Below are 23,820 nucleotides of genomic sequence, written 5' to 3' on the forward strand. Positions count from 1 at the left end.
ATTGGATGGGCAAATGGACCAACAGTAGCTCATATAAGACAATAAAGAGCAATGTGAAACCTACTTATCATGAAATACAAAATGAATTATTGTTATATGTATAATTTTAATCTTGCAATAATGAAGTTATGTTTTCACTGTTACTCACAAACTAAACAGTCTGGATCTACATCTGGAAAAAAAACATGAAAAGATTGTTCCAGGTCTTTCTCCACACAGTCTGATTTGTGTTTGGGTTTTAACGTACTCTATTCATATTTTAGGTTCCGGGACTGCAGAGGACTTCAGTACATTGTCACCACACAAATGGAAGAACTGAGAAAGTGCCAAAACCATGTTAGAGAGGCAGTAAAGAACCTTGAAGGTCCTCCATCTCAAAAAGTTATCCAGACTGCATCAATATGCCATCTCAGACTTGGCCGACTTCCTCTCCATATGTATGTGTAATATTATCACTAGCATGTTTCAAGTTGGAACTTTCCATGTTTTAGATGATGACCCATTTTTTTTTTTAGAGTGATATTGTGAGTATCCCCCAACTGATAAACTAATAACTGTGTTTACAGATCATTGTATTTTCTGCAGTCCTATGTTTGAAAAACAACATTTAAATGGTTAGCTTTTCTGCAGTACAAATAGTTAATTGTTTTGCAAAGAACTGCAACGTTATTGCAACAATGTAAACAAACCAATAGTGTTGACTGTTTGCTATTGTTAAGGGATAAGGGAAAGAAGGAGGATATCAGAGCTCAGACTGCAATCTTTTTCAAATTGAATTGACATATGCTCACTGAATTCTCTAGCTCACAAGTAGATAAATTATAAACAACTTTAATATGTACTTTATACTGAACACCAGAATGTATCAGAAATGTTAAATAAACATGCACTCTACATTGTTTATGAGTTCGGGGCCATCCCCTCTTGGAATTCTCCCCCAATAATTGAAAGAGCTGAGACTTTTGTACACCTCATACATAGCTTTTCAATAAAATTGTGTTGTGGATATGTGGAGATATATGCAGTACCCTTTTAAGCAGTGTTGTATTAAAGTTACACATTTTTATGTTTTTTTGAAACCTGACACAATAAGTATAAGAACCTTGCTCAATATGTGGTAGCTATATATACGTAAATCGGTCACCGAAGATTTTAAGAAGCCTATAAATTTTAATGCAGAAAGGACAATAGTTAACAATTTCAGTAACCATAATAATACGCCTTTTAGAATTAATATTCAGTCACAATGTGTCAGAGTACATTGTAAGAGAGCATGCACTTTATTTTTGATCAGTGCTTCTCTGCAAAATCTAAAGTATGGTCCCCTGAACACACCAAGGGTCACACTGCTGATCTACTGGAAGTGCAGTCACTGTAATTGTACATTTGCACTCACTGTAAAATTTGAATTGTTTATTTTTATTAAATAGATAGTCTTTGCAGTGGTCGCCTATATACTTCCCTTAATTATGGTTCACCTGTCCTGTCCTGTTATCTGCAGAAGAATGGAAATGCTTCTAACAGCAGGCCTCTGTCATTTCTTTCCTTCACAGCTGTGTCTTTTGTAAAGCTGATGAATTATTCACAGATTATGAGTCAAAGCTCTTCTCTCACACGTAAGTACCTACCTCACAACAAAGAGGATTGTCTTCTGAAAATCAGATACAACAATATTGTCATATTGAATAGCTTAGTAATTAGTAATTAGTTATCCTGTATGGCTATAATATTGCATTATAGTTTTGTTATGTTGCAGCTGGAAGTTCAAGTATATGATTCATATGTTAATAATACAGCATAGTTTAGTAACACAAGGGAAGCTTTTGAGCCTTTTCCTGGCTGTAAATAAACCTTCCTCACTATTTATTGCTCTTTTGATTTCTGTAAATTTGTCAGTATGCCAGGCTAATATGTTTAATAAACAAGCAATTGTTTGTGTTGATAGAAAGCAGTCATGGTATGGTATGAACAAAGCTTATAAGTGATCAAAATACATTCTTATTTTTCTGTGAAGCATGTGGATGTCAGAGACTAATTGGGTTAATCACGCTCTTCATTTCACTATTTAACATCTCCCTACTGCAGTAAAAGCTGATCCAGGAATGTCAGGGGGTAAATGTATCAAGCTGCGAGTTTCCGGCAGGTTTGAAAAGTGGAGATCAATCAGATTCTAGCTGTCATTTTGTAGAATGTACTAAATAAATGATAACCAGAATCTGATAGGTTGCTATAGGTAACATCTCTGCATTTCAAACCCACCGGAAACTCACGGCTTGATACATTTACCCCCAGATGTCTGGTTAAGTGTTACTCTCTGTTTTTAACACAGATTTTAGATTGGATGGCTTATGCTCAAGTGCACTCTCTTCCATTTTACTGCCCTTACTACCAGGGTAGTTGGACCATCCAAAGGGATTTTGGCGAAACAGCATTTTAAAGGCACTCCTGAGTCCTTGTACTACACGTTTACCAAATGTTACTGTTTGAATGGCCTTTCTATATGAATTGTAGAACCCACCCACAGTAATTTCAGAAATGTTCACTTCCCTATCCAGTTGAACAGTTTTATACAAATTGCTGCTTTTTTTTTTTTTTTTTTTTAAAGAACTTTATTTATATTATTCAAAACTAAAAGCAACAATTGCTAGTTACAATGATGATAGCAAACTTACAGAGAAATAAACAAGCTATAAGGTGTACCAAAAAATAAAATGGAGACCCAATTATACAGAATAAAGCAGTAAATGATATATCAAGGGCCTGAGCATATGACCGGCTTTGGTAAAGAGAGCATAAACAAAAAAGAAAAAGATGTGTAATGGCATGATGTGGGAAGGAGTAGGATAGGGAAGGGGGTAGTGCCGGGAGGGAAAATTGAGCTTGAGACACTGACCTCCCTTAAAATTACATTGTGAAAAGCAGAAGCACACATGCAGCCGGCGGCTAATCAAGTTGGCTTATGAGAGCGGTCGCCTACAGAGCTAGCACTAAGTTATGGTTATAGTTAGTAGGAGGTAGGATTTGTGAAAAGCCTTCCGACGGTTTTCTTTGAGGGGATGATCTGTCATAAATGAATCAACCACACAAGACTTCAGTGTATTTATGATACTCTTGGTCTATTTAAAAAGGAGTGAAGAGCCGAAATGCTGCCGTAAACAACGGCTAAAGGCTCTTTCACAACGTTTTTCCTTATTTAACAAAAGGCTAAAGCAGGAGAAGTCAGAACCTAATAATCGTCTCTTACAGCGGTCCCAATTAACCTCTATGGGGACAGTGGTGTCAGGCAATTTATTAAGCTGTGAAAAGGATGTCTTTACTTGACTTGTACAGTGGGATCCAGCTGAAACCTCTCTGGCTTCACTGGGTCAAAGTGTTATGAGCATTCGCCAACGTTAGCCAAGCAGGTGCATAGCATATCCTCCATTAGCCATTTTCTATAAGGAAAAAGTTTTTGTGGAGGAGGGGGGCGGTCTTTACCAGGGATTCCGGAACAGAAGCGATTTGCAGCATTACGTATTGATACTTACAGCTTTACAATCATAAATAAACCCCTTGTTATTTATGTATGCAAATATTTTCTCCGTAGTTGCCAGATACCAAAATTTCAAGGTGCTGCTTTCTAATATTCATCAAATGTTTTTTAAGACTGATTGTTCTCATTAATGTTAAATCGCAATGTTTAATTTCTCTCTAACAATTGAACATTACTTAACTGTCTCCCTAAAACACAAATATGACCATGGTTAAAATAATGTTGTTAGAGGGAGATTGTGGTTTAAACAGGCCTTTTTATTTTCATTAAATTTTTTTTAATAAAAATAAGCCTAATCATTATCAATGCAATAACATTTGCAGGGTAAAAGGCCAGACTGCTATATTTGAAGAAATGATTGAGGAGGAAAATGGCCTGGTGGATGAACGTTTGCCTAAAACCAGCCGAGGTCTGTGGGCAGCCAGTGAGTTAGAACGCTCATTTAAAGCAATACTATCGTTTGCCAGAAGTCACCGCATGGACATTTGGCTTACTGATGAAGGCACTAACTTCATGGAGCTGTTTGAGGCATGGAAAAAAGAATATAAGGTGAATCTAAGAGGATAATAACATGAGAAACTGATTCTATAGATAATACACATATCAATGCTTAGACCTTCTGATCATTAAATGTGAACCACTTAAAGACCTGAGTGTTTTTGCCCCTTCATGACCAGACCAATTTTCATGTTTGGGGGACACGTTGACACATTGGGGTATAGTAGGCGGTCCTGGAGTCAAGGACACTTTAAACTAAAAGTGTTGGGAGGACAGGTCCACCTCTACTATGTCCCTCCTATAGGAACTATATCTTTAGTTTATTTTAAGTGCCCTGGGAGCCGGACATGTATTTTTTAGGGCTCTTGCCTTGCATTTTTGTTTTATTTTATAATTTTTTTACTTTGTCAAGGCGTTGGGCTCAGGGATATAGATATATATATATATATATATATATATATATATATATATATATATATATCAAAATGGAGTCGCTACGATTTATCGTCACGGGAATAGAACTGGAGGAGTTCCAAGCTTCCCTAAACATAAAGGATCCCTATGTCCATGTTTTCATCTGGGAGGGGCATCAGTATCTCCTTCACAATGGCTGTCATCAATGTTCTCCTTTGCTCTTAGGGCATTACAGTTGTCTCTTACTTGGACGATCTGTTGCTGAAGGCCCCATCTTACTCAGTTCTGCTCCACCATCTTTGCCTAACAAGATCCTTCTTGGAAGCACACGTTTGGATCATCAACTGGCTCAAATTTTTCTTAATTCCAGCACAGAGGATGCGTTTTTGAGCCTCAATTTCGACATCAGGTGTCAGTGGGTGTTTCTTCCAGAAGACAAGGTTCTCTTGTCTCCTGTCCAAGACCAGGTCCTTCCTGGCAAAGCAGGAAGTTGTTGGGCACCTTGGTAACCATATTTGAAGTGGTTCTCTTTGCCAAATTTCTTTCTCAGATGTTGCAGAGGGAGCTTCTTCGGAAGTGTTCGAAATATCCTATCTTATCTGGACAGACTGTTCATCAGGTTGTCCTCGACAGTTTGCCACTCCCTCCTCTAGTGGTTGGACCTGTCGCTTCTTACCATAGGTCTTTCCATCCAATCTTGGGAGTGGATACTAGTGACCATGAATGCCAGTTTGTTGGGATGGGGCGTGGTCATTGGTGCTCTCCAGTTCCAGTGCCTTCAGGAGACACTTCTGCCTATGAAAGTGCTTGAACTATGTGTGGTTTACAGACTGCTGGTACATGCTCAGAGGCTGCTAGCGGCAAACGTGTGAAGGCGGACAATGCAATGATGGTAGCTTACCTGAACTATCAAGTGGGGCACCCGCAACGCAATGGCCATGATGGTGACGAGGATCATGTCCTGTGCAGAATGTCACGTTCCAGGTGTGGAAAACTGGGAGGCCGATTACCTCAGTTGCAATCAAGTCCATCCTGGAGACTGGTCTCTTCACAAAGACGTGTTTGCCCTTTGGTTCAGCGTTGGGTTTGGCTAGAGATAGATCACATAGCATCCCGTCTGAACTTCAAGGTTCCTCTCTTCAGTGTAAAGTCCCTGGATCCAGCCGCAGGGTAAATTGATGCAATCATGATTCTGTGGCGTCTGGTGTACTTGTTTCTGCCGATTTCCTTGCTCCCACAGGTGCCCTATAAGCTCAAGAGGGAGAGGGTACTAGCCATCTTGGTAGGCCCAGACTAACCCCGCATGTACCATCATGTTGCCTCCTTGTCCAAACCTCCATTTTTTCCCTCAGGCGGGTCTCAACAAAGGTCTCCGCTTATCCTTTTTAAAGATGCAGGTTTCAGAGCTGTCCATCTGTTTCCAGGGCAAGTTGGCAAGTCTAAAGGATGTCCAGACCTTCCTGCAGGGGGCTCGTCATGTTCATCCCTTTTTTGTGCACCTGGTTAAACTCTGGAGCCTTCATCTGGTACTGCGGACCCTTACTAGAGAGCCCTTTGAAACATTGGAGTCTGTAGATCTCTGTTATATTACCTGGAAGGTAGAATTTTTACTCGTCTCATCGGCGCGTCAGGTGTCCGAGTTGGGGGCTTTCTTGGGTTTCATCTGGACTAAGCAGTGCATCACACTAAGCCCTCTTCTGTCACTAAGGTGGTCCCCTGGTTTAATTTAAACCAGGAGTTTGTTGTTCCAACCTTTTCTCCACATTCGCAGTCTTCGAATCTGTCCTTGTTGCTTTTGGACAAGATCAGGGCTTTTCGGCATTATTTGGATTGTACCACTGCGGATCGAAAGACTACTGATCTGTTTGTGCTGTATGGTGCACACAAGCATGGTTAAACTTGCGCTGTGGATTACTTCCACTATTCGGCTGGCTTACGTTCAGTCGGCTCGGACAGTGTCGGTGGGCTTAACAGCTCATTCGAACAGGGCTTGTCGGTGATTCATGGGCCGCGAGTCATGATTCTTCGGCCGAACAGTTGCGCCAGGCTGCTACTTGGTCATCTGTACATACCTTTGCCAAATTCTACAAGTAGCAGGACTTTGCATCTCAGGAGGCTAGCTTTGGGTGCAAGATTTTGCATGCAGTCATTTCATAGCAATCCCTCTCTTAGGGGCAGCTTTGAAATGGCCCCAATGTTTTGCAGTGTTCCCCAATAGATCGACAGAGAAAATACATTTTTTGTTCCTCCGGTAAAACCTGTTTCTCCTAGTCCAGTGGGGGACACTGTGCTCCCACCGTTTGCGCTGATTGTCTGCTGGTTGTCTGTTTTGGTTTTTCTTTACCTTGTTAGGCCCTCTCTTTTGGACTTTTAAAATAACTGAAGTAATAGTTCCTATAGAAAAGGGCATAGTAGGAGTGAAGCTACCCCGTAATACTTTTAGTTTAAAATGCTCTTGTCCCCCCAATGGACTAAAAGAAACAGATTTTACGGTGAGTAACAAAAATCCTATTTTTATGACATGTCAATTCTCATGGACATAACATTTTTGGTTCTTATTCCACCTAATTGAATTTCATTTTACTCTTATTTTCAGGTCAGATGAGCTTTCTTTTGGTTGCACATTAGAATAAATATAAATAAATATAGTTTTATTGAATGGCCATTGTAAAGGGAAAAATATTGACATAGAAACTAAATACTTTTTATGTGATTCTTCACATAGTTACTTTCACACAATTATAAAATTTCCAAATAATTTCCCACAACATGTAATTAACTAGTTCCAAGTTTTATATATGTGCTTTATTAAAGGTTTGACAGTTATAGGGAACTGGAACTAAGGCTTACACATTAATTTTAAACATTTTTTTTTCTCCTTATGGTATATACACAGATACACAGACTATGATACAATTGTTAAAAGACAGTTAGTCGGCTGCCTAGTAACGACTATTGAAGTCTAGAGTCTAATCAGCAGCCACATGTGTCGCATCTCTCTCGGCTGGTTGCTTTGACAGCAAAAACCAGTGTCCTCGCTTTGTTTACTGATTTTTCTGTGTTTAGCTGGTTGCTAAGCACCAGCTGCGTAGCATTTCTATTCAGTACAGGTGCAGGCTAATTAGATATTTGGGAGTGCCTATTCATGTAGGTTATTCAACCTTAATAAAGCTGATAAACCCCTACTACTACTACTATGGGTGAAGTCCTAGGGCAACCGAGTATAGGTGAACACATAATGTTCTATAAGAAAGGGGGCTGCTAAAGATAAAAACATCACAAAGAGGTTCTAAGGGCAATTTCCAAACTGTAAGTGCAACACAAGTGTTGTTGTGACAGTATGAAAGTTTGGTGACCATGCTGTTGATTGTATGGAACTGCTTTAAAAAATGCACGGCATATACTGTATGATTACAATTTGCAACAAGGGTTGTGGTGTATCGCTCACTGCTAAAAGAGAGGCACAAAATGTACTTTACTATTCATAATATCTACAAAAATGAGATTTCCAGTACTTTCCCAGGACACACATCAGACAGAAACAGGCATGTTCCTTCCAATTTACTGATAGAAAACCTGAAAGAGGATAAAAACTCTTCCCTCCTACCTCTTCTCAGTATATTCCTGTCTCATTGAGGTAGTTTGGGCCTAAAGGTTTGCTTACCTTCCAGATGGCTGGTGGTAGTCCCGGATAGACCCCTCTCTGGGCCAGACATGTTCCGACGAAGGAGGCAGAGGATGTGCATTGCAAGGTGGCTGGTGGGAAAAAAGATTTTTACTCACCGTAAAATCGATTTGTCTTACTCCATTGGGGGACACTGGGAGACAATGGAGATATAGTAGTGGGACTAGGAGTTTAGACACTTATCATCTTCTTTGATCTTCACTCTCCTCCCCTACTATGCCCCTCCTCTCCTGTAGATACCTCAGATTTGACTAACCAAGCATATGAGGAAGGAGAGCCCTGTAGGGCAAAGAATAGAAGCATAAAACTCACACAACAGAACTATTTACAAAACAAGGGAGAATGCTCAGTGTCCCCCAGTGGAGTAAGAGAAATCGATTTTACGATTAGTACAAATCTTCTTTTCTCTTTCCTATCATTGGGGACGCTGCGAGACATTGGGGACATACCAAAGCTGCCTCTAAGGGAGGGAATGCTCTTGAATGGCTTCACGCAATACCTTGCGCGCGAAATCTTGCATCAGAGGATGCAAAGCCCTGCAACCTGTAGAATTTAGAGAATATATGGACAGATGACCATGTAGCCTCTCTGCATAGTTGAAGCCCCATGACGCACCGCCCAAGAAGCGTCAATAGCTCTGGTAGAGTGAGCCTTCAACGATATCGGACAGGCAGAGATGCTCGAGCATAAGCCAGTCTAATAGTGGTAGTGATCCAGCGGGCAAGTGACTGTTTGGAAGCCAGCCGACCCTGCTTTTGAGCATCATAAAGAACAAAAAGATCCTTGGTCTTAGGGAACAGAGGTTGTGCTGTCAACATAACACCGAAGAGCGCAAACCACATCCAGCAACAGTAACTCGTCATTTGAAGAGGAAGAAAAAGAAGGAGGGGGATGGAAAGCCGGGAACACAATCTCTTCATTTAAGTGAAACCTGGACACAACCTTCAGGATAAAGGAGGGTTTGGTGCGAAGAACCGCTTATCTTCGTGGAAAATCAGGAAAGGAGTAGTGCTACAGAGCACTGCTAATTCCAATACTCTACAAGCTGACAAGATAGCTAACAGGAATACCGTCTTCCAAGTGAGATGGCGCAAATCCACCGAATCTAGAGGTTTAAACGGCGTATGGATGAGTGCATTGAGTACCAGATTGAGGTCCCAAGGCTCTACTGGATTAACGAAGGGGGGCTGCACATGAAGGACCCCCTGCAGGAAGGTCTGAACATCCCTGACAGCCGCCAGCTTCTGCTGAAAATAAATGGAGAGTGCCGAGACCACAACCTTAAGGGATCCCAGATGGAGCCCCTTATCTAGACCGGTCTGCAGGAAGGCCAGCAAACTTGGAAAGGCTAAACTTGGATGTGTGGAAACCCTGGGCCTCACACCAAAGGATGTATGTCCTCCAGACTCGATGATATAGGACTGAGGAGGACAATTCCTGGCCTTAATCAGAGTACCAATAACCTCTCGTGAAAAACCCTTGGCCCTGAGAATTAAAGTCTCAATAGCCACGCCGTCAAAGTTAGCCAATCTAAATCGTGGCAGAGAAGATGACCTTGAACGAGAAGAACCGGTCGCATCGGCAGACAGAAGGGGGGATCCGCTGCCAGACTCAGAATGTCTGAAAACCATGCCCTGCGCGGCCAATGAGGGGCTACCAGAATTGCTGGAACCCGCTTTCTTTTTAACTGTTTTAGTAGCCGCGAGAGCATGGGTATCAGAGGAACCAGGTACACTAGCTGGAAGTGCCATGGATCTGTCATGGCATCCGTGAAATGTGCAGTACAGGGGGACTTGATGGTTTAGTCTGGACGCCATGAGATCGATCTCCGGCATGCCCCAGAATTCTTCTAGGAGGGCAAAGATCCGCTTGTTGAGAGACCATATGCCTGGGTGAACCCTCTGCCTGCTGAGGAAGTCGAACTCACAATTTTCGACGCCTGGAATCTAAACAGTCGAAATCTGGGGTACTTGGTGCTCCACCCATATCATGATCCTGGCTGTCTTCTGCATGGCCCCTACACTGTGAGTTCCCTCTTGGTGATTCAGATATGCCACGGCCGTGGCATTGTCTGACTGAATCTGAAGAGACTTCCATGCCAGAAACCTCTGTGCTTGCATCAACGTCCTGTACACCGCTCTGAGTTCTAGGACGTTCATCGGGAGTGTGGCCTCTTGGGGGGAACAAAGGCCCGGAAATCTCAGGGACCCTGTTATCCCTCCCCAGCCTAGCAGATTTGTGTCTGTCGTAAAAAATGTCCATGGGCCGGTCTGAAGGGTCTGACCCTTCTCCAGATTTTGTTTGGATAACGACCATGCCAGTGAAAGACGAGTGGGATTCGACAGGTGAATGATTTGCCTGTCTAAATGCTCCTGAGGTCCCGACCACTTTCAGAGAGTCTCCTGTTGAAGAGGGCGTGAGTGGAATTGTGCAAAGGGCAGGGCCTCGAACACTAAAACCATCGTTCCCAGGAGTTTCATGCAGCTGAGGAGAGATACCTCTTAACGCACAAGAAGGGTCCTGGTTCTGCACAAAAGAGTGAGAACCTTGTTTTCACTTTGTCGAACATGAGACCCAGGAAGCGCATTCGCTGTGCCGGAATTAGAGATGATTTGGGTAAATTCAGAATTCACTCATGAGCTTCCAGAAACTGCATAGTGGTCTGGATGTGCCGATTTAAGAGCGATGCCGGTGCTTTCAGAAGGAGATTGTCTAAATAGGGAACTATTGTGACTCCCTACTGACGCAGGAGCCCCGCCATGATCGCTATGATCTTGGTGAACACTCAGGAAGCGGTTGCGCCTGCGGTGAAAAACCATTGTGGTGGGAATTGAACTAGGTCTATGAAATAGCCCAGGGACACAATCCTCGTGTCCAAACGTCCATGGTGGATGCCCGCCAATGGCGCTGGAAACGAAGAAGACGTTCCCCCACCACAGATTCCTGTGGGGTAAGACTGTCACGCTGTGGGTTTATCACCTGGTCTCGAGGCTCCTCCCCTAACAGCACCCCTGCCTCTGCTATACACTCCCCTGGGGGCAGAGGATTGGCCTCTCGACAGGGTGCCCCGGCCTCGGGCAAAGGAACGAAAGGACCGAAAACGTCCTTGTCGTGGTCTACTGGAACCCATGGGAAGAGCGTTGCTCTTTCTTCCTGTGGCCACCTGAATGACCTTCTCTAGCTCTGATCAGAAGAGAGTAACCTTATCAAAGGGCAAACCCTCTAGAGCTCAATTTGAATCAGCATCCACTGCCCAAGAGCATAACCTTAAAGTACGATGAGCTGCAATAATGATGGCCGAGAATCTAGAATTGATGGACACAGCATCCATGGCTGCCTGGCCTACATAATCAGATGTCTCCTGAATATGCATCTTGAATGCCTTGACGTTATCTTGAATGCCTTTAACTAACTGCTCAGCCCATAGCTAAATAGCCTTGTTGGCCCAGGCCACCGTCATAGTGGGCCTAAACATACTGCCTGATGCCACATAAGCTGAGCGGAGGGGCTGATCACACTTTTTATCTGTGGGACGCCTCAGTGAAACCTGGTCCTGGGTGGGAATTGCTGAAGAGGAGGACAAACATGCTACAGGGGTGTCAACTCTGGGGGAGGCCTCCCATTTAACGGAATCCTCTGCTGGGAGAGGGTAAAGCGACTTAAATCTGCCCGACATCATAAACTGCTTATTTGGCCTCAGCCAGGCGTCGGCTACCATTTTCCATCATCTGAGGAGATAGCGGGAAGGCCGCCACCTGCGCCTTGGTTTTTTTTAAACAAAGAGAACCCTGAGGGGGGCGTTGGTTCTGGATCTTCAAAACCTAAAGTTTGTCGGATACAGCATTGCAGCACGACGATCTCCGTGTCCTAATATGGCTGCTTCCGTGCCAGGAAGTAGGAATGGGGTGGAGGGAAGTTCCTCCTCCAGATCCGCCCCCAAATTTGGCTGCCTCTATGAACTGCCGATCAGCGCATACTTTAGTATGAATGTCAGAGTGTATTGCATCCACGCTGGAATTATAGTGCCCAGGCAGCCTGTGCAGTGTCTCTTTAGTATACAATTCGCCTCCTAAGGAGCGCAATCGATACCTTGTCCCCTGCTGCTCATAGTCTAGGACGAGGGACTTGCCGGCATGTCCGTCGGGCGGGAGGAGGTGGATCGCTGCAGTTTCCCCGCGCGACTAAGTTACACTGTGCTTGAAAAGCAGCCCTTTTTCCTATGTGTGGCACCTAAAGCCCTAATGGCAGACACACAAAATATGGCCCCATAAGTTAATATTTAGGGAATGACTGCCTGCCAAGAGGTGAAGGTAAGTGAGCTATGCTGCTGCTTACCTTCTCAGGGACCCAAGGTGAATAGAGCCGACAGGCTGTTCACCCCTCTGGGTCTTAGGATCAATCCCCCCGCTGCATCTGAAAGGGAAAATAAAAACATCTAAAACTAGACTAAGTATAGGCAGGAGCCTATATCAACGTGTGCTATCTCCTAGGCACTTTAAAAAAAACTGTGGTTTCTACAGGAGAGGAAGGGCATAGTAGGGGAGGAGAGTTAAGATCAAAGAAGTTGATAAGTGCCTAAACTCCTAGTCCCACTACTATATTCCCAATGTCTCGCAGTGTCCCCCAAACGAGCGTAGCAAACAATAATAATCCGCGAGCCGTGTCCCAGGCAAACACTCTCACGATCCCCACTGCTCTGTCTCTGAACACAGACGCTCGTTTCAAGTAAAAGAACGTTATCCATCCCCGTTATCAGACTTGGTCTGGCGTTTTGAATTATTTATGGTTTTTATGTTTTATGTTCTATGTTATGAAGTTTTTTTATACATTATTCGAATAAATTGTGTAAATGATTTTACACTATGGAGAATTTTTTTCTTTTTTTGCTCTGATTATGGTCGAGTGGAATTTCGTTTTGGAAGGCTTATTCTATAGGAGGAGCGGTATTATATGTATATGCCTTGTTATCTATGTCATCTGGTGAGTGTATACCCTTGAGGGGTTAAGAGTATCCTCTATATCACGTGGTGTTTCATGCCTCTTTAATCAGTGCACGGGCACTAAAGGGATACTATTCATCATGTTATCAGACCTACAGGTTGCACTATGTTTTGTATTTTGTTTTTTCCTATATATATCCACGGGAAAAGCTTGAAGTAATTGGAAATCCTACAGAAGATCCACCTACATCTCATTGGATTTAAGGACATTGAAGAACTGTTACATGAACTTTACTTCTTGTCCTCATCTAATGTTTGGTTATATATGATTTAGACCTATTCCTTATTGCTCGTCTTTTGGATAGATTACTGTCCTAGATTCTATCATATGTCATTTAGTAATTAGCTGTCTTTTCAGAGATTTATACCTGTTGATTGGCGCCTGTCAGCAATTTTTTTGTGTTATTAATTTTACTAGTCATATCAATATTTGATGTATTTATATATGCTTTTATATAAATTTTAATTATTCTTGACAAATGCTTGCAGACGTTTCTACACCCATTTGCAATAGTTACATCCTAAATGGCTGTGTTATTATTTGTAACCAATGTTCCTTGTATGTCGTTCCATTGGTATTGTAAAATTAAATCTTTACTATTTGCTGTTAGTTACTTCATGAGTACTGGATGGTCCTGCGGAATCATGTTTCGGCTATTGATGAGCTTGCTATGGCAACCCAGCGCCTCAGAGTCCGTCTCCCTGATGAACCCAAGCCTAACCCTCCTGTCCTCCACATCATTGAACCACATGAGGTAAGCTGGATCATACAATGACCTTCAGGGTCATGCCTGACCTTTCTCCGCTGTATTTTTCCATGTCAAGAGCAATGTACAATTGTATGTGACAATTGTGCAGATTTGTTCTATATATTATGATTACTTTTCTGCTATGTTATTTAATTCCATATTTTTATAGTAGCTCTACATGGGACTGAGCCCGTATTTTGCTGAGCTAAATCACCACTTTATAGGCAACTTTATTCGATTTGTACAGACTTGATACCAGAATGTGTATTGCATCGGAGCACCATTATTAAAATGAAATATCAAATTAACTTTATTTCTAATTTGACATCACTTGCAAAATACTGACTGTATTGTTGTTGAACAGGCCATACCTGTATACAATTTATATTTTTAAAAATAGCTACCCCAGGCATCTAACCAAACTTCTGAATTGCTGTTGTATACAGTATATGCAAAATATAAAGAGTGATTTATTTTTGTATTTTGAAGATGTACAATGTGTATCTGTAATCATAGTTGGAAAATATCTTGGGTTTGGTTGTCTATGGGCTTCTTACCTTTAAATCACAGTCTTAATATTTCCTGTCTGTTACACATATAAAATACTGTGTGATTTCTCTGCACAGGTGGAACAGAATCGCGTAAAGCTGCTTAATGACAAAGCATATGCCATGTCACAGTTACAGAAGAAGTTAGGCCAGCTCCTTTACCTTACTAATTTAGAGAAGGTAAGTGTAAGATTCTGTAGGTGGTACTGACAACATTATACATACAGTGATCTACTGTACAGTAAGTTAAATTTAACAGCAAGCTAAATGAAGGACAACTTCTTAGTCTAAAAGCATGAAAATGCAATATCATTGAGGTTATATCTGCAACATAACAGTATACTGTCAGGAGCCGCGGGCACCGCCGCGACTCTCTTCTGCCTCCTCCTGGCGTCCCGGCCGTCTCCATGATGAACGGGACGTCACTTCCTGGATTCGGCCTGGCCATTGCCAGGGCAACGGCCAGGCACAGAAATGACTGCGTTGCACCCCAGCAATACAGGGCAGCCGGGCACGCATCTCCAAGCCTGCGGGCCAATTAAGCTTCCTTTAATTTAATCACCACTGCCTAGGGGTGTTTACAGGGCAAAGCCCTGATTGGCCATTATCAGTATTTAAGGCAGAGAGGGCTTAGCCTCCCTGCCGGTTACAGCGTTCTGATACTCAGTTTGCTTACCTGCTCCTGTGCTGTTTTGGTGTATACCTTTGGATTGCTTATCAGTGTATGACCCTCTGCCTGTTACCTGGACTCTGAACCATCGATAGTTGCCCTGACTTTCTTCCTGTACCTGGACTCTGAACCATCGCTAGTTGCCCTGACCGTTTGGCTTGTTCTAAAAGCTCATCTAGGTGGTCGTAGGCCATAACATATACCATGTCCCATGATTCCCTTGTGAGTTATTTGCACATTTGGCACATGACATGCACCTGTGGAACACATAATCTACTGCCCGGGTCTGCTTGGTCAAGATAATGCTCATACATAGGTTTATACTTGTTCCTTGCAAAAATGACACAGGATTCCCATAGTAAACAACTAAATGACCGTGAAATCCCATGGTAATTTGGTCACTTACCATGCTGCTTTTTTGTAAAAGATAGTATGAAACAGGTGGATGTGCTCTTACCTTATGATTGCATTGGTACATCGATACATCTGTATGTAATTTGGTATCCGAATGGCCACAAGACTAGAGACAGGCATGTTCAGCATATGAAAACATTCAACAATGTGTTTTAAAGCTCTAATATTTCAGGGACACCAATAAAACAACCAGTCACCTGTTAGTTACTATTTAGTACTCTATTTGCCTGTGGTTGGCATGCAAGAAAATTCATAGCCAGTAGAAAATGGGGTATCAACTCACAGTGAAAGCGAATGCTAGATAAAGACCTTCAAACATGACCCCTCCCATCCTGTAACCAATGCTCTACTCCCACACTTCTCATTTAATTTACTATTTCAGTTACCTATGCAGAATTAATTGATGAGAAGGATGTTTTTAAAACATTAATAAATTCAGCACAAGTAACTGCATAAATATGGAGGGTTTGCAGATCTAATTTAGAAAGGCCTCAGTTCTTGCTCTCAAGCGTCAGTGATCATATCAGAAACTTTGTATAGCAACTGATCTGGTATATGTCAGTTGCAAATAGTGGTTTTTGCTGCATGTCACAAGATTATGAGTTAAAGCCTTGAATTCAGAGTACCTGTGTGTGATACATAAAAATGACTCTGGCATGGACCTTTAGCAACCGTACTGAGTTTAAAATGATTACCTCTATCACTGCATATTTGGAAAAAGATATAAAGGTTTAATTTCAAAAAGTTAATTGGTTTTAAACACACGGTCAATTATAGATTTTTTTACATTGTTTTTTTCAATTTCAGTCTCAGGATAAAACTAGTGGAGAAGTAAATCCAGAGCCCTGTCCAATATGTGCGCGAAATCTGGGGAAGCAGGTAACCTGTCAAATATTCTATTCCATTCTGTAAACTATTCTATTCAATTCTATCCATTTGGCATCTCACTCACATTTAATAGCAGTTGTCCTCTCCTCTCAGATGTTGCTATCTCCATTCGTCACAATGCACCTCCTGTGAGGCAGGAAACACTGGTGCCATGATCATCTGTGTTTTCTGCATAAAAGACCTGATTGTCTGTGCCACAGCACAGCTAGTTTATCCCAAAACACAAAATAAATGGTGTGGCCTCCTAAGAGGCAGTATTCAGACTCCTTGCAGTGAAAGAGTTAACATTTGGGTTAGCTCATTCAATTGGCTTCAGGCTGGATCCATATTTATATATATTATTTTTACTATATTGAAACGTCACCAGCCCCTTAACCATAAAAGTGCACAGTAAACTGATTTCACAAGGAAGCCCAATTCTGCAACTAGTTTGGGAAAAATATAATGGAATCTGAAGACTCCTTAAGCATGTCTTAATATACACTGATCAGCCACAACATCAAAACCACCTGCCTAATATTGTGTAGGTCCACCCAAAACAGCTCTGTCGAGGAATAGACTCCACAAGACCTCTGAAGGTGTCCTGTGGTATCTGGCATGAAGACGTTAGCAGCAGATCCTTGACCTCTTTCTCGTGTTCTTCGCATTATCCTGCTGAAAGAGGCCACTTCCTTCAGGGAATACAGTTGCCATGAAGGGGTGTAATTGGTCTGCAACAATGTTTATGTAGATGGTACATGCAAAAGTAACATCCACATGAGTCCAAGGTTTCACAGCAGAACATTGCCCAGAGCATCACACTGCCTTCACCGGCTTGCCTTCTTCCCATAGTGCATCTTGGTGCCATTTTTTACCCATGCACCTGGCAGTGGTTCTAATGTTGTGGCTGATATGTGGTATATTGGGCTTCATAGGTCTAAAATATTGTTGAAAGACCAAAATTGGTAAATGTTTGTTAACTGCTCATAACAAAGGACTACTCAACCAGTTTTAAACAGATGTACATATTTAGGCAAGTTTTATTTATTTTGCACTTTTTATTAAGTCTTGATCCCAAATGAAAAATATTGTTTGCTCTTAAGCACCACCTTTTGCAAATAGTATCAAATGTAAATGTATGGTGGCATTATATAATTGATTAGGGTTTTTTCTTGTATTTTTATTTTCAGTGGGCAGTGTTGACTTGCGGCCATTGCTTCTGTAATGAATGTGTTGCAATCATCATAGAACAGTATAGTGTTGGCACGCGAAGAAGTGCTATCAAATGTGCTATATGTAGACAGACCACATCACACAAAGAGATTTCTTATGTGTTCACAAGCAAGTCTGCAGACGAAGAAAATGACATTCCAGTAAAGGTAGTATGTTCTGATCCAGCTGCAGTTGACCGCACATCTTTCTTTGCATCCAATGCTTTCTATTTGTTTCATTTTTTGACCTTACTGTTTCTTTATTCTACAGTAACAATGTGAATCACAAATAGTAATGGTACAGTATAAATAATAGACAGAGAGACAATTTAACCGGATAATACCAAGCTGTTCTAGAAATTGTGATTTGTGAAGCAGACATCAATCACCTATAAAATAGAGCTTTTTTTCATAACAATCCCAACAGCCGCATAGAATACAGAATTTCTACATTTTGGGGGTGCGGATGTTGGGTTATGTTCCAACTCTAGAAGTCAGGATAGTGGGGGGTAAATCCTTCTCTGCCCAATAACCCACAGTTATAGTGGGCACAAGTCTTTGAATCTGAAACCATCTGCTTAAGACTCTGAAAAAGAGTTTTGCTGCCATTTGATAAGTTGTTAAAAGCTAATATTCCTTTCAAAGTATAGACCTGTGTCTGCCACCTGAATCTCCCATGCTGTATAACCCTCTGGAGGGTAGATGTCCCGTTTTCAAAATGTGCCTTTATGGTTGATTGGGTTCAATACGGCCAGTCTCCGTCTCCTGCCCCCCTGTCTGTCTCCCTCCTCCTCCCCCTTGAAGTCTTTGTCTTATGTGTACTTGAATGTTTCCTGTGTTATTGTTTTTTGTTACTTTTTTGATTGTTTGTTTATGGGCAGTTCTGTCTGATTTATTGGCTCTACATTATGCACTGTACTCTGTGGTAACTGCTATGTTTGTTACATATTCTTTTACTAAAAACTTAATAAAAACCTTTTGAGAAAAGCTAATATCCCAACCTGTCCAGCTATGGAAACGGTGGACTGCATGTTTACATGCTTACAGATGTCTGTTTCAAGTTTCAAGTGTTATTTTAGTAAATCGTGGTACCTAGCTTAATTATTTAAGTGTTTCTATAATATTTAAAGGGTAAGTCCACTAAAAAAATCAAGCATTAAAAAAATAAATATTTTCATAAAAGTAATTATTTTTTATTTTGTTTTACATTTTCATATAAGTTTACAACAGTACAAAAAATAGGACATTTTATAGCATAAAACATCTTACAAGGAAGTAGGCTGTCGTCACAAGCTGTACTGCCTTACCTCATCCCATTTAGGTGAAAAAGTAAATGGGAAATACTGGACCCAAGAAATATATACCTGATTAAATGTGCACACATTAACAGGCCTGTAGTTACAGGACCTGGGAATGTTGCAAACAATGCAAATCCATCTGTTCATTTTATGAAGCAGTGGAATATGTTGGCACTTAATAAAATTATACACCAGAGGTGAAAATTCAGTTTTGGGTGGAGTTCCATAAGGTTTGCATTATTACACAATATTTTTTGCCTGGGTATCTGTGTTCCACCCAACTTGGTAGGTTCCCCCGTGTCTCTTATTTGAGGCTCTTGCACCGGTGCGAAAACCATCCTCCTCTGCTAGTGCAAGGAGATCCTCCCCAGGACAAGTCATACATTATACCATGTACATTATTACAATTTATATAACAGTCCAACAGTTGTTTAAAATAAATACAAGAAAACACCTGTAACAGCAGTGGCGCACGCAGGGGGGGTTTCTGAGTCTCTAGAAACCCCCCCTGCGCTAACTAAGTGGCCACTGTCCTATACAGCAGCCGCGGCCCTGTCAAAGAAGTGTCGATACAGCACCGCCGCAGACGCTTCTTAGACAGTGCCGCGGCTGCTGTATAGGACAGCGCTGGCGAAACGGAGCAGCAGCTCTCTCTCGGGTTTTTTTTTCTTTTTGGGTCGGCGGGGAGAAACCTCCCCCCCCCCCCCCCCCCCGACAATCCTCGGTGCGCCCCTGAACAGTGTTAATGTACCCATATATAATTGTCATTGTTTGTGTTTGAAGTTGTTACCACATATTTACCTACATCATTTCACACTTTATTTTTTCTATGTAATGATGTTTTACTGAATTATTGTTATTTTGATAACCCATATAATAATCTTTATCATATGACTCAAGTTGTGAAATTACATAAATTCATAACAAGTCCATTTGTATTTTTCTCAAAGGGAAGCCATTCTACAAAAGTTGAAGCAGTCATCAGAACGCTTATGAAAATCCAGTCCTTGGATTCTGGAGCCAAGTCGCTGGTATTCTCTACAGTAAGAGCTTCAATCAGTTTGTGTGGTTTGGTTTATTGTGGTAAACTGAGAGAGATTTTCTAAGATACACTGTTATTTTAGAGAAAATATATTAATATATCTAAAGGAGTTACAGCCAAAGATATAGGTACTAGAGGGTTCTGCTGCTGTTTAATAGTTTTTAAATAATGTAATACTTTTCTGTAGAGCTTTTAAAACAATTAAATTTGATTTATAATAAGTTAAAATCAGTTAAAAAGAAACAAAAAGTGAACTACCCAAATAATGTCAGTAAACTGAAAAAGACAATTGAGCAGTTTAGCCCAATGTCAAATTAATTTACAGTCATCTAAGTTTATATGACCAGCGTACCACCCAGCCAATATACAGTCTTTATAGCGAAGATGATGATATAAACATAGCAACCTAAAATCTAGTCAATGCTTTTTAATATGCAGAGAAGGATGTAAGTAAGAGTGGATTACAAATAGGAAGCACTGTATTTTATAACTTTTGGTTTGTTCAGATCTATAGTTTTCACCATTAGCTGAAAATAATAATAAAATAATTTAAGCAAACTGATTTAAAAAAAAAAAAAAAAAAAAAATCTTGCCACAGTGAGTACACCTGGCCACATCATTCTCCTAAATACAGAACTCAACTAATAATAATGTGATTTTTGTAAGCATTAATGGAGGATATCCAGATTATCTGCATACGCCATTTTCCGCCTCTGTTCTGGCTTCTGACAATTCTCCTGTTTGTTTCTCTTTCTGAGTATTGGTGTTATTGTAATCGAAAAATACTTTGCAGCCTAATTGTTTGTGTTATTGTTACTCTCCAGTGGCAAGATGTGTTGGATATTATTGCAAAAGCTCTGCAAGACAACAGCTTGGCATTCTCACAAATTAACGGGATTCAAAAGTTTCAGGTACAGAATACTGTGATGTTGACTAATCCCTTAATGTTGCTGAGCCTCAAAGCAATTTGTTTTAATTTTTCTTGAGATTTGATCTTACCATTCTAAGGGTCTGATTCATTGAGGAATGTAAATGCTGATACATGCTATATTTTGAGTAAAATTGCTCTGCGCATGTTCAGAAACGGACTATAAGCCAGGGAATGCAAGTTCATCCAGTTCATCTAATAACGCAAAGGACATTTCCGACAGCCTACGATTTCAAGGGCTGAACAGGGGAGAATAGGGACATATGCACTTAGTCATTGTACAGTAAGGACGTGCCAAGGTTGCTTCCATCACCAACCTTAACAAGTAAGTAGACAAAAGTAAAATAGACCTACCACAGCTGTGATACATAGAGAAGATGAACTCCCTATGTCTATGAATCCTGACAACCCCTGAGCTTGCTCTAAATCCACTAAAGCTTGGATACACACTACTGCAATTTCATACAATTTTTGTGCAGATCACACGATAAACGACTGTTTGGTCAGATATTGCATTAGTGTGTACTCTGCCACGATTATGTTTTATCTCACCAAAGCACATCTTATTGTTTGATTTGGTTTTTTAAACTTCCTAAAAATCACGATCAACAATGGAATGTTGTCAGGCAAATATGGAAGTGTGTATTGACTCACAACCTGCAGTGTATGCAGATCTCTATAGAGTGTACAGAGTAATGTTCTTTTCAGCAGATTGTTATGAGAGATGAAAAGCACAGGTCTGAAGGTAATTTGTGTAGGTGTGTACACATAAATCTGCATCCTCATCGGGACTTTCAGTCCTTGGTGAAATTGTTACAGAAATTGCATCTGCAGTAACTTTCTGTAATGTGTACCCAGCTTAACTGTAAACTGATCACAATGTACTCTGATGTACTTTGCAAGCTGTATATTCTTATAGCTTCACCAGCACTTCATTAAATTAGAAGCATCTACTTTCCTCTGGAGATGTACACGTGTCCATTTTTTTTCTACATTTCATACAAATAATCTACATTTAAACTGGGTAATTAATTTAATGACTTTCTTATTTTCTATTTGGTACCTTACACAATAGTAGCATAGTTAGAACACTACAGGAGATCATCTTGGTATCCTAGCAATTGTAAAACAAATAAGGAAACTGTCCCAGGCTCAAAGCACATTATTTAAAAAAATCACTTCATCCAAAACTAATAAAAAAAATGATCTCATTTGGGACTTCTAAATATGGAAAAGTTGGAAATTGCAGGGTTTTTGTTGCAGTCTGCATCAAGAGGATTTCGAAGTTACAGACAAGATTATTGTGAATGTAAAAAGATTACTTCACCATATTAAATGATGGACAGTTTTATGATCCTGGAGTGTCAGGTCCTTTTACTTTGGATTAATGGTTACTGAAGCATTACTTGCCACCAAAGCGTGTTAATACACCTTGTAAAATGCTGTTGTCAAAGGAAGGATGGATCCCTATGACACCCTTACTTGTTAACAACTTAGTGTGTGTTAAGTTCCAAAGTATCTAAAAAGCTTTTCCATTCATGTTGGAGTGTAACAAACCCCCGTTTGACCCATTACATTCATCCTCTGCCCCTTCACAAACCCACTTCACCCATAGACTCTCGCACATGGCTACCTTTAGTACTCCTTCTGGTTTTACTACCTATCTTCCCTGACACTCTCATGCGGACCCTGCTCTCTCCCTGATAACCTGGACTCGCCTGTACTTGTTCACCTGAACTTTCTCCCTAATACCCTGGACTTCTTGACTCACCTGATCTTTCTGGCTCTCTGATACCCTGTTACCCTGGACTCCTGGGGCTAGATTTACTAAGCTGCGGGTTTGAAAAAGTGGGGATGTTGCCTATAGCAACCAATCAGATTCTAGCTGTCATTTTGTAGAAGGTACTAAATAAATGAAAGCTAGAATCTGATTGGTTGCTATAGGCAACATCCCCACTTTTTTAAACCCGCAGTTTAGTAAATCTAGCCCCTGAACTCATTTGTTTGCACCGGGAATCCTCTGGATTCACCTGGACTCACTCAAACTCCTGCTTATCACCCTCTACCACTGCCTGAGTACACCAGTTTCTGTGGATACTCACCATCCGGGCTCATCATTACATGTTGTCACTCACCATTAATTGTGCATTTCTTCTTCTTTGCCTGGTACTGTTTCTGCTATTGCACTACCGACTTGTTACTGCCTTGTATTTTATTTAGTCTTTATTAATTTTATTCTTTAACATATTGTTGTTGTCTTGTATTTTATTTAGTTTTTATTAAGTTTTTTTCTACAGCTTGATTCACCACAGTTTGCCTTTTATTGTCCCTGCCTCTGTCTCTAAATTCTGACCCCTCTTCCTCCCTCTCGACTGCTCCTGTTTCTCTTCCATCCCCTCCATTTTCCCTCCTCTCTTCTGCTCTCTCACCGTGTCTTCACCGTCCTGTCTTATACCCATCCTTTTCCCTAGGCCCCTTTTCAACAACAATTTCAACCTCCGACCCTACTTCTTTTGCTAACTGTCTCCCCATTGCACTTGTCCCCTTTACCTCTTAACTACTCGAGCTGATTGCCTGCAACCACATTACCAGGCACCTATCGGAAAACTCCCTCCTCGACCTTTGACAATCTGGCTTCTGCCCCCTCCACTCCACTGAAATTATAAACGACCTCCTCTCAGCCAGATCCAAGGGTCACTTCTCCCTGCTCATCCTCATGGACCTCTCTGTGACCTTCGACACGGTAAACCACCCCTCCTGTTGCAGAGCCTTCTTTCTCTCTGCCTCTCTGGCTCTGTCCTCGCATGGTTAACCTCTTACCTTGCCAACCGCTCTTTCTCTGTTTCCACTCTTGATTCATCATCACCGCCCTCCCCATAGGAGTCCCTCAGGGCTCTTTTCTTGGTCCTCTGCTCTTTTCACTGTTCACTACCTCCCTGGGTGACCTCTTCTCTTCCTTCGGTC

The 23,820-nt window shown here is 41.3% G+C and overlaps 1 protein-coding gene across 2 annotated transcripts in view; it reads left to right on the forward strand.

Moving 5' to 3' along the window:
• The window catches only part of SHPRH (SNF2 histone linker PHD RING helicase), an 83,249-nt gene that overhangs the window by 53,706 nt on the left and 5,723 nt on the right, over positions 1-23,820 (forward strand). For both annotated transcript variants that reach the window (XM_075203598.1, XM_075203597.1), the window contains exons 19-27: positions 264-437; positions 1,554-1,616; positions 3,856-4,081; positions 13,741-13,884; positions 14,505-14,606; positions 16,318-16,389; positions 17,568-17,756; positions 19,837-19,929; positions 20,753-20,839. In XM_075203598.1, coding sequence (XP_075059699.1) covers positions 264-437; positions 1,554-1,616; positions 3,856-4,081; positions 13,741-13,884; positions 14,505-14,606; positions 16,318-16,389; positions 17,568-17,756; positions 19,837-19,929; positions 20,753-20,839 — 1,150 coding nt within the window. The remainder of the gene's footprint in view (positions 1-263; positions 438-1,553; positions 1,617-3,855; positions 4,082-13,740; positions 13,885-14,504; positions 14,607-16,317; positions 16,390-17,567; positions 17,757-19,836; positions 19,930-20,752; positions 20,840-23,820) is intronic.

The sequence above is a fragment of the Mixophyes fleayi genome, chromosome 3 (assembly GCF_038048845.1).
Source record: "Mixophyes fleayi isolate aMixFle1 chromosome 3, aMixFle1.hap1, whole genome shotgun sequence".
Taxonomy (NCBI): Eukaryota; Metazoa; Chordata; class Amphibia; order Anura; family Limnodynastidae; genus Mixophyes; species Mixophyes fleayi.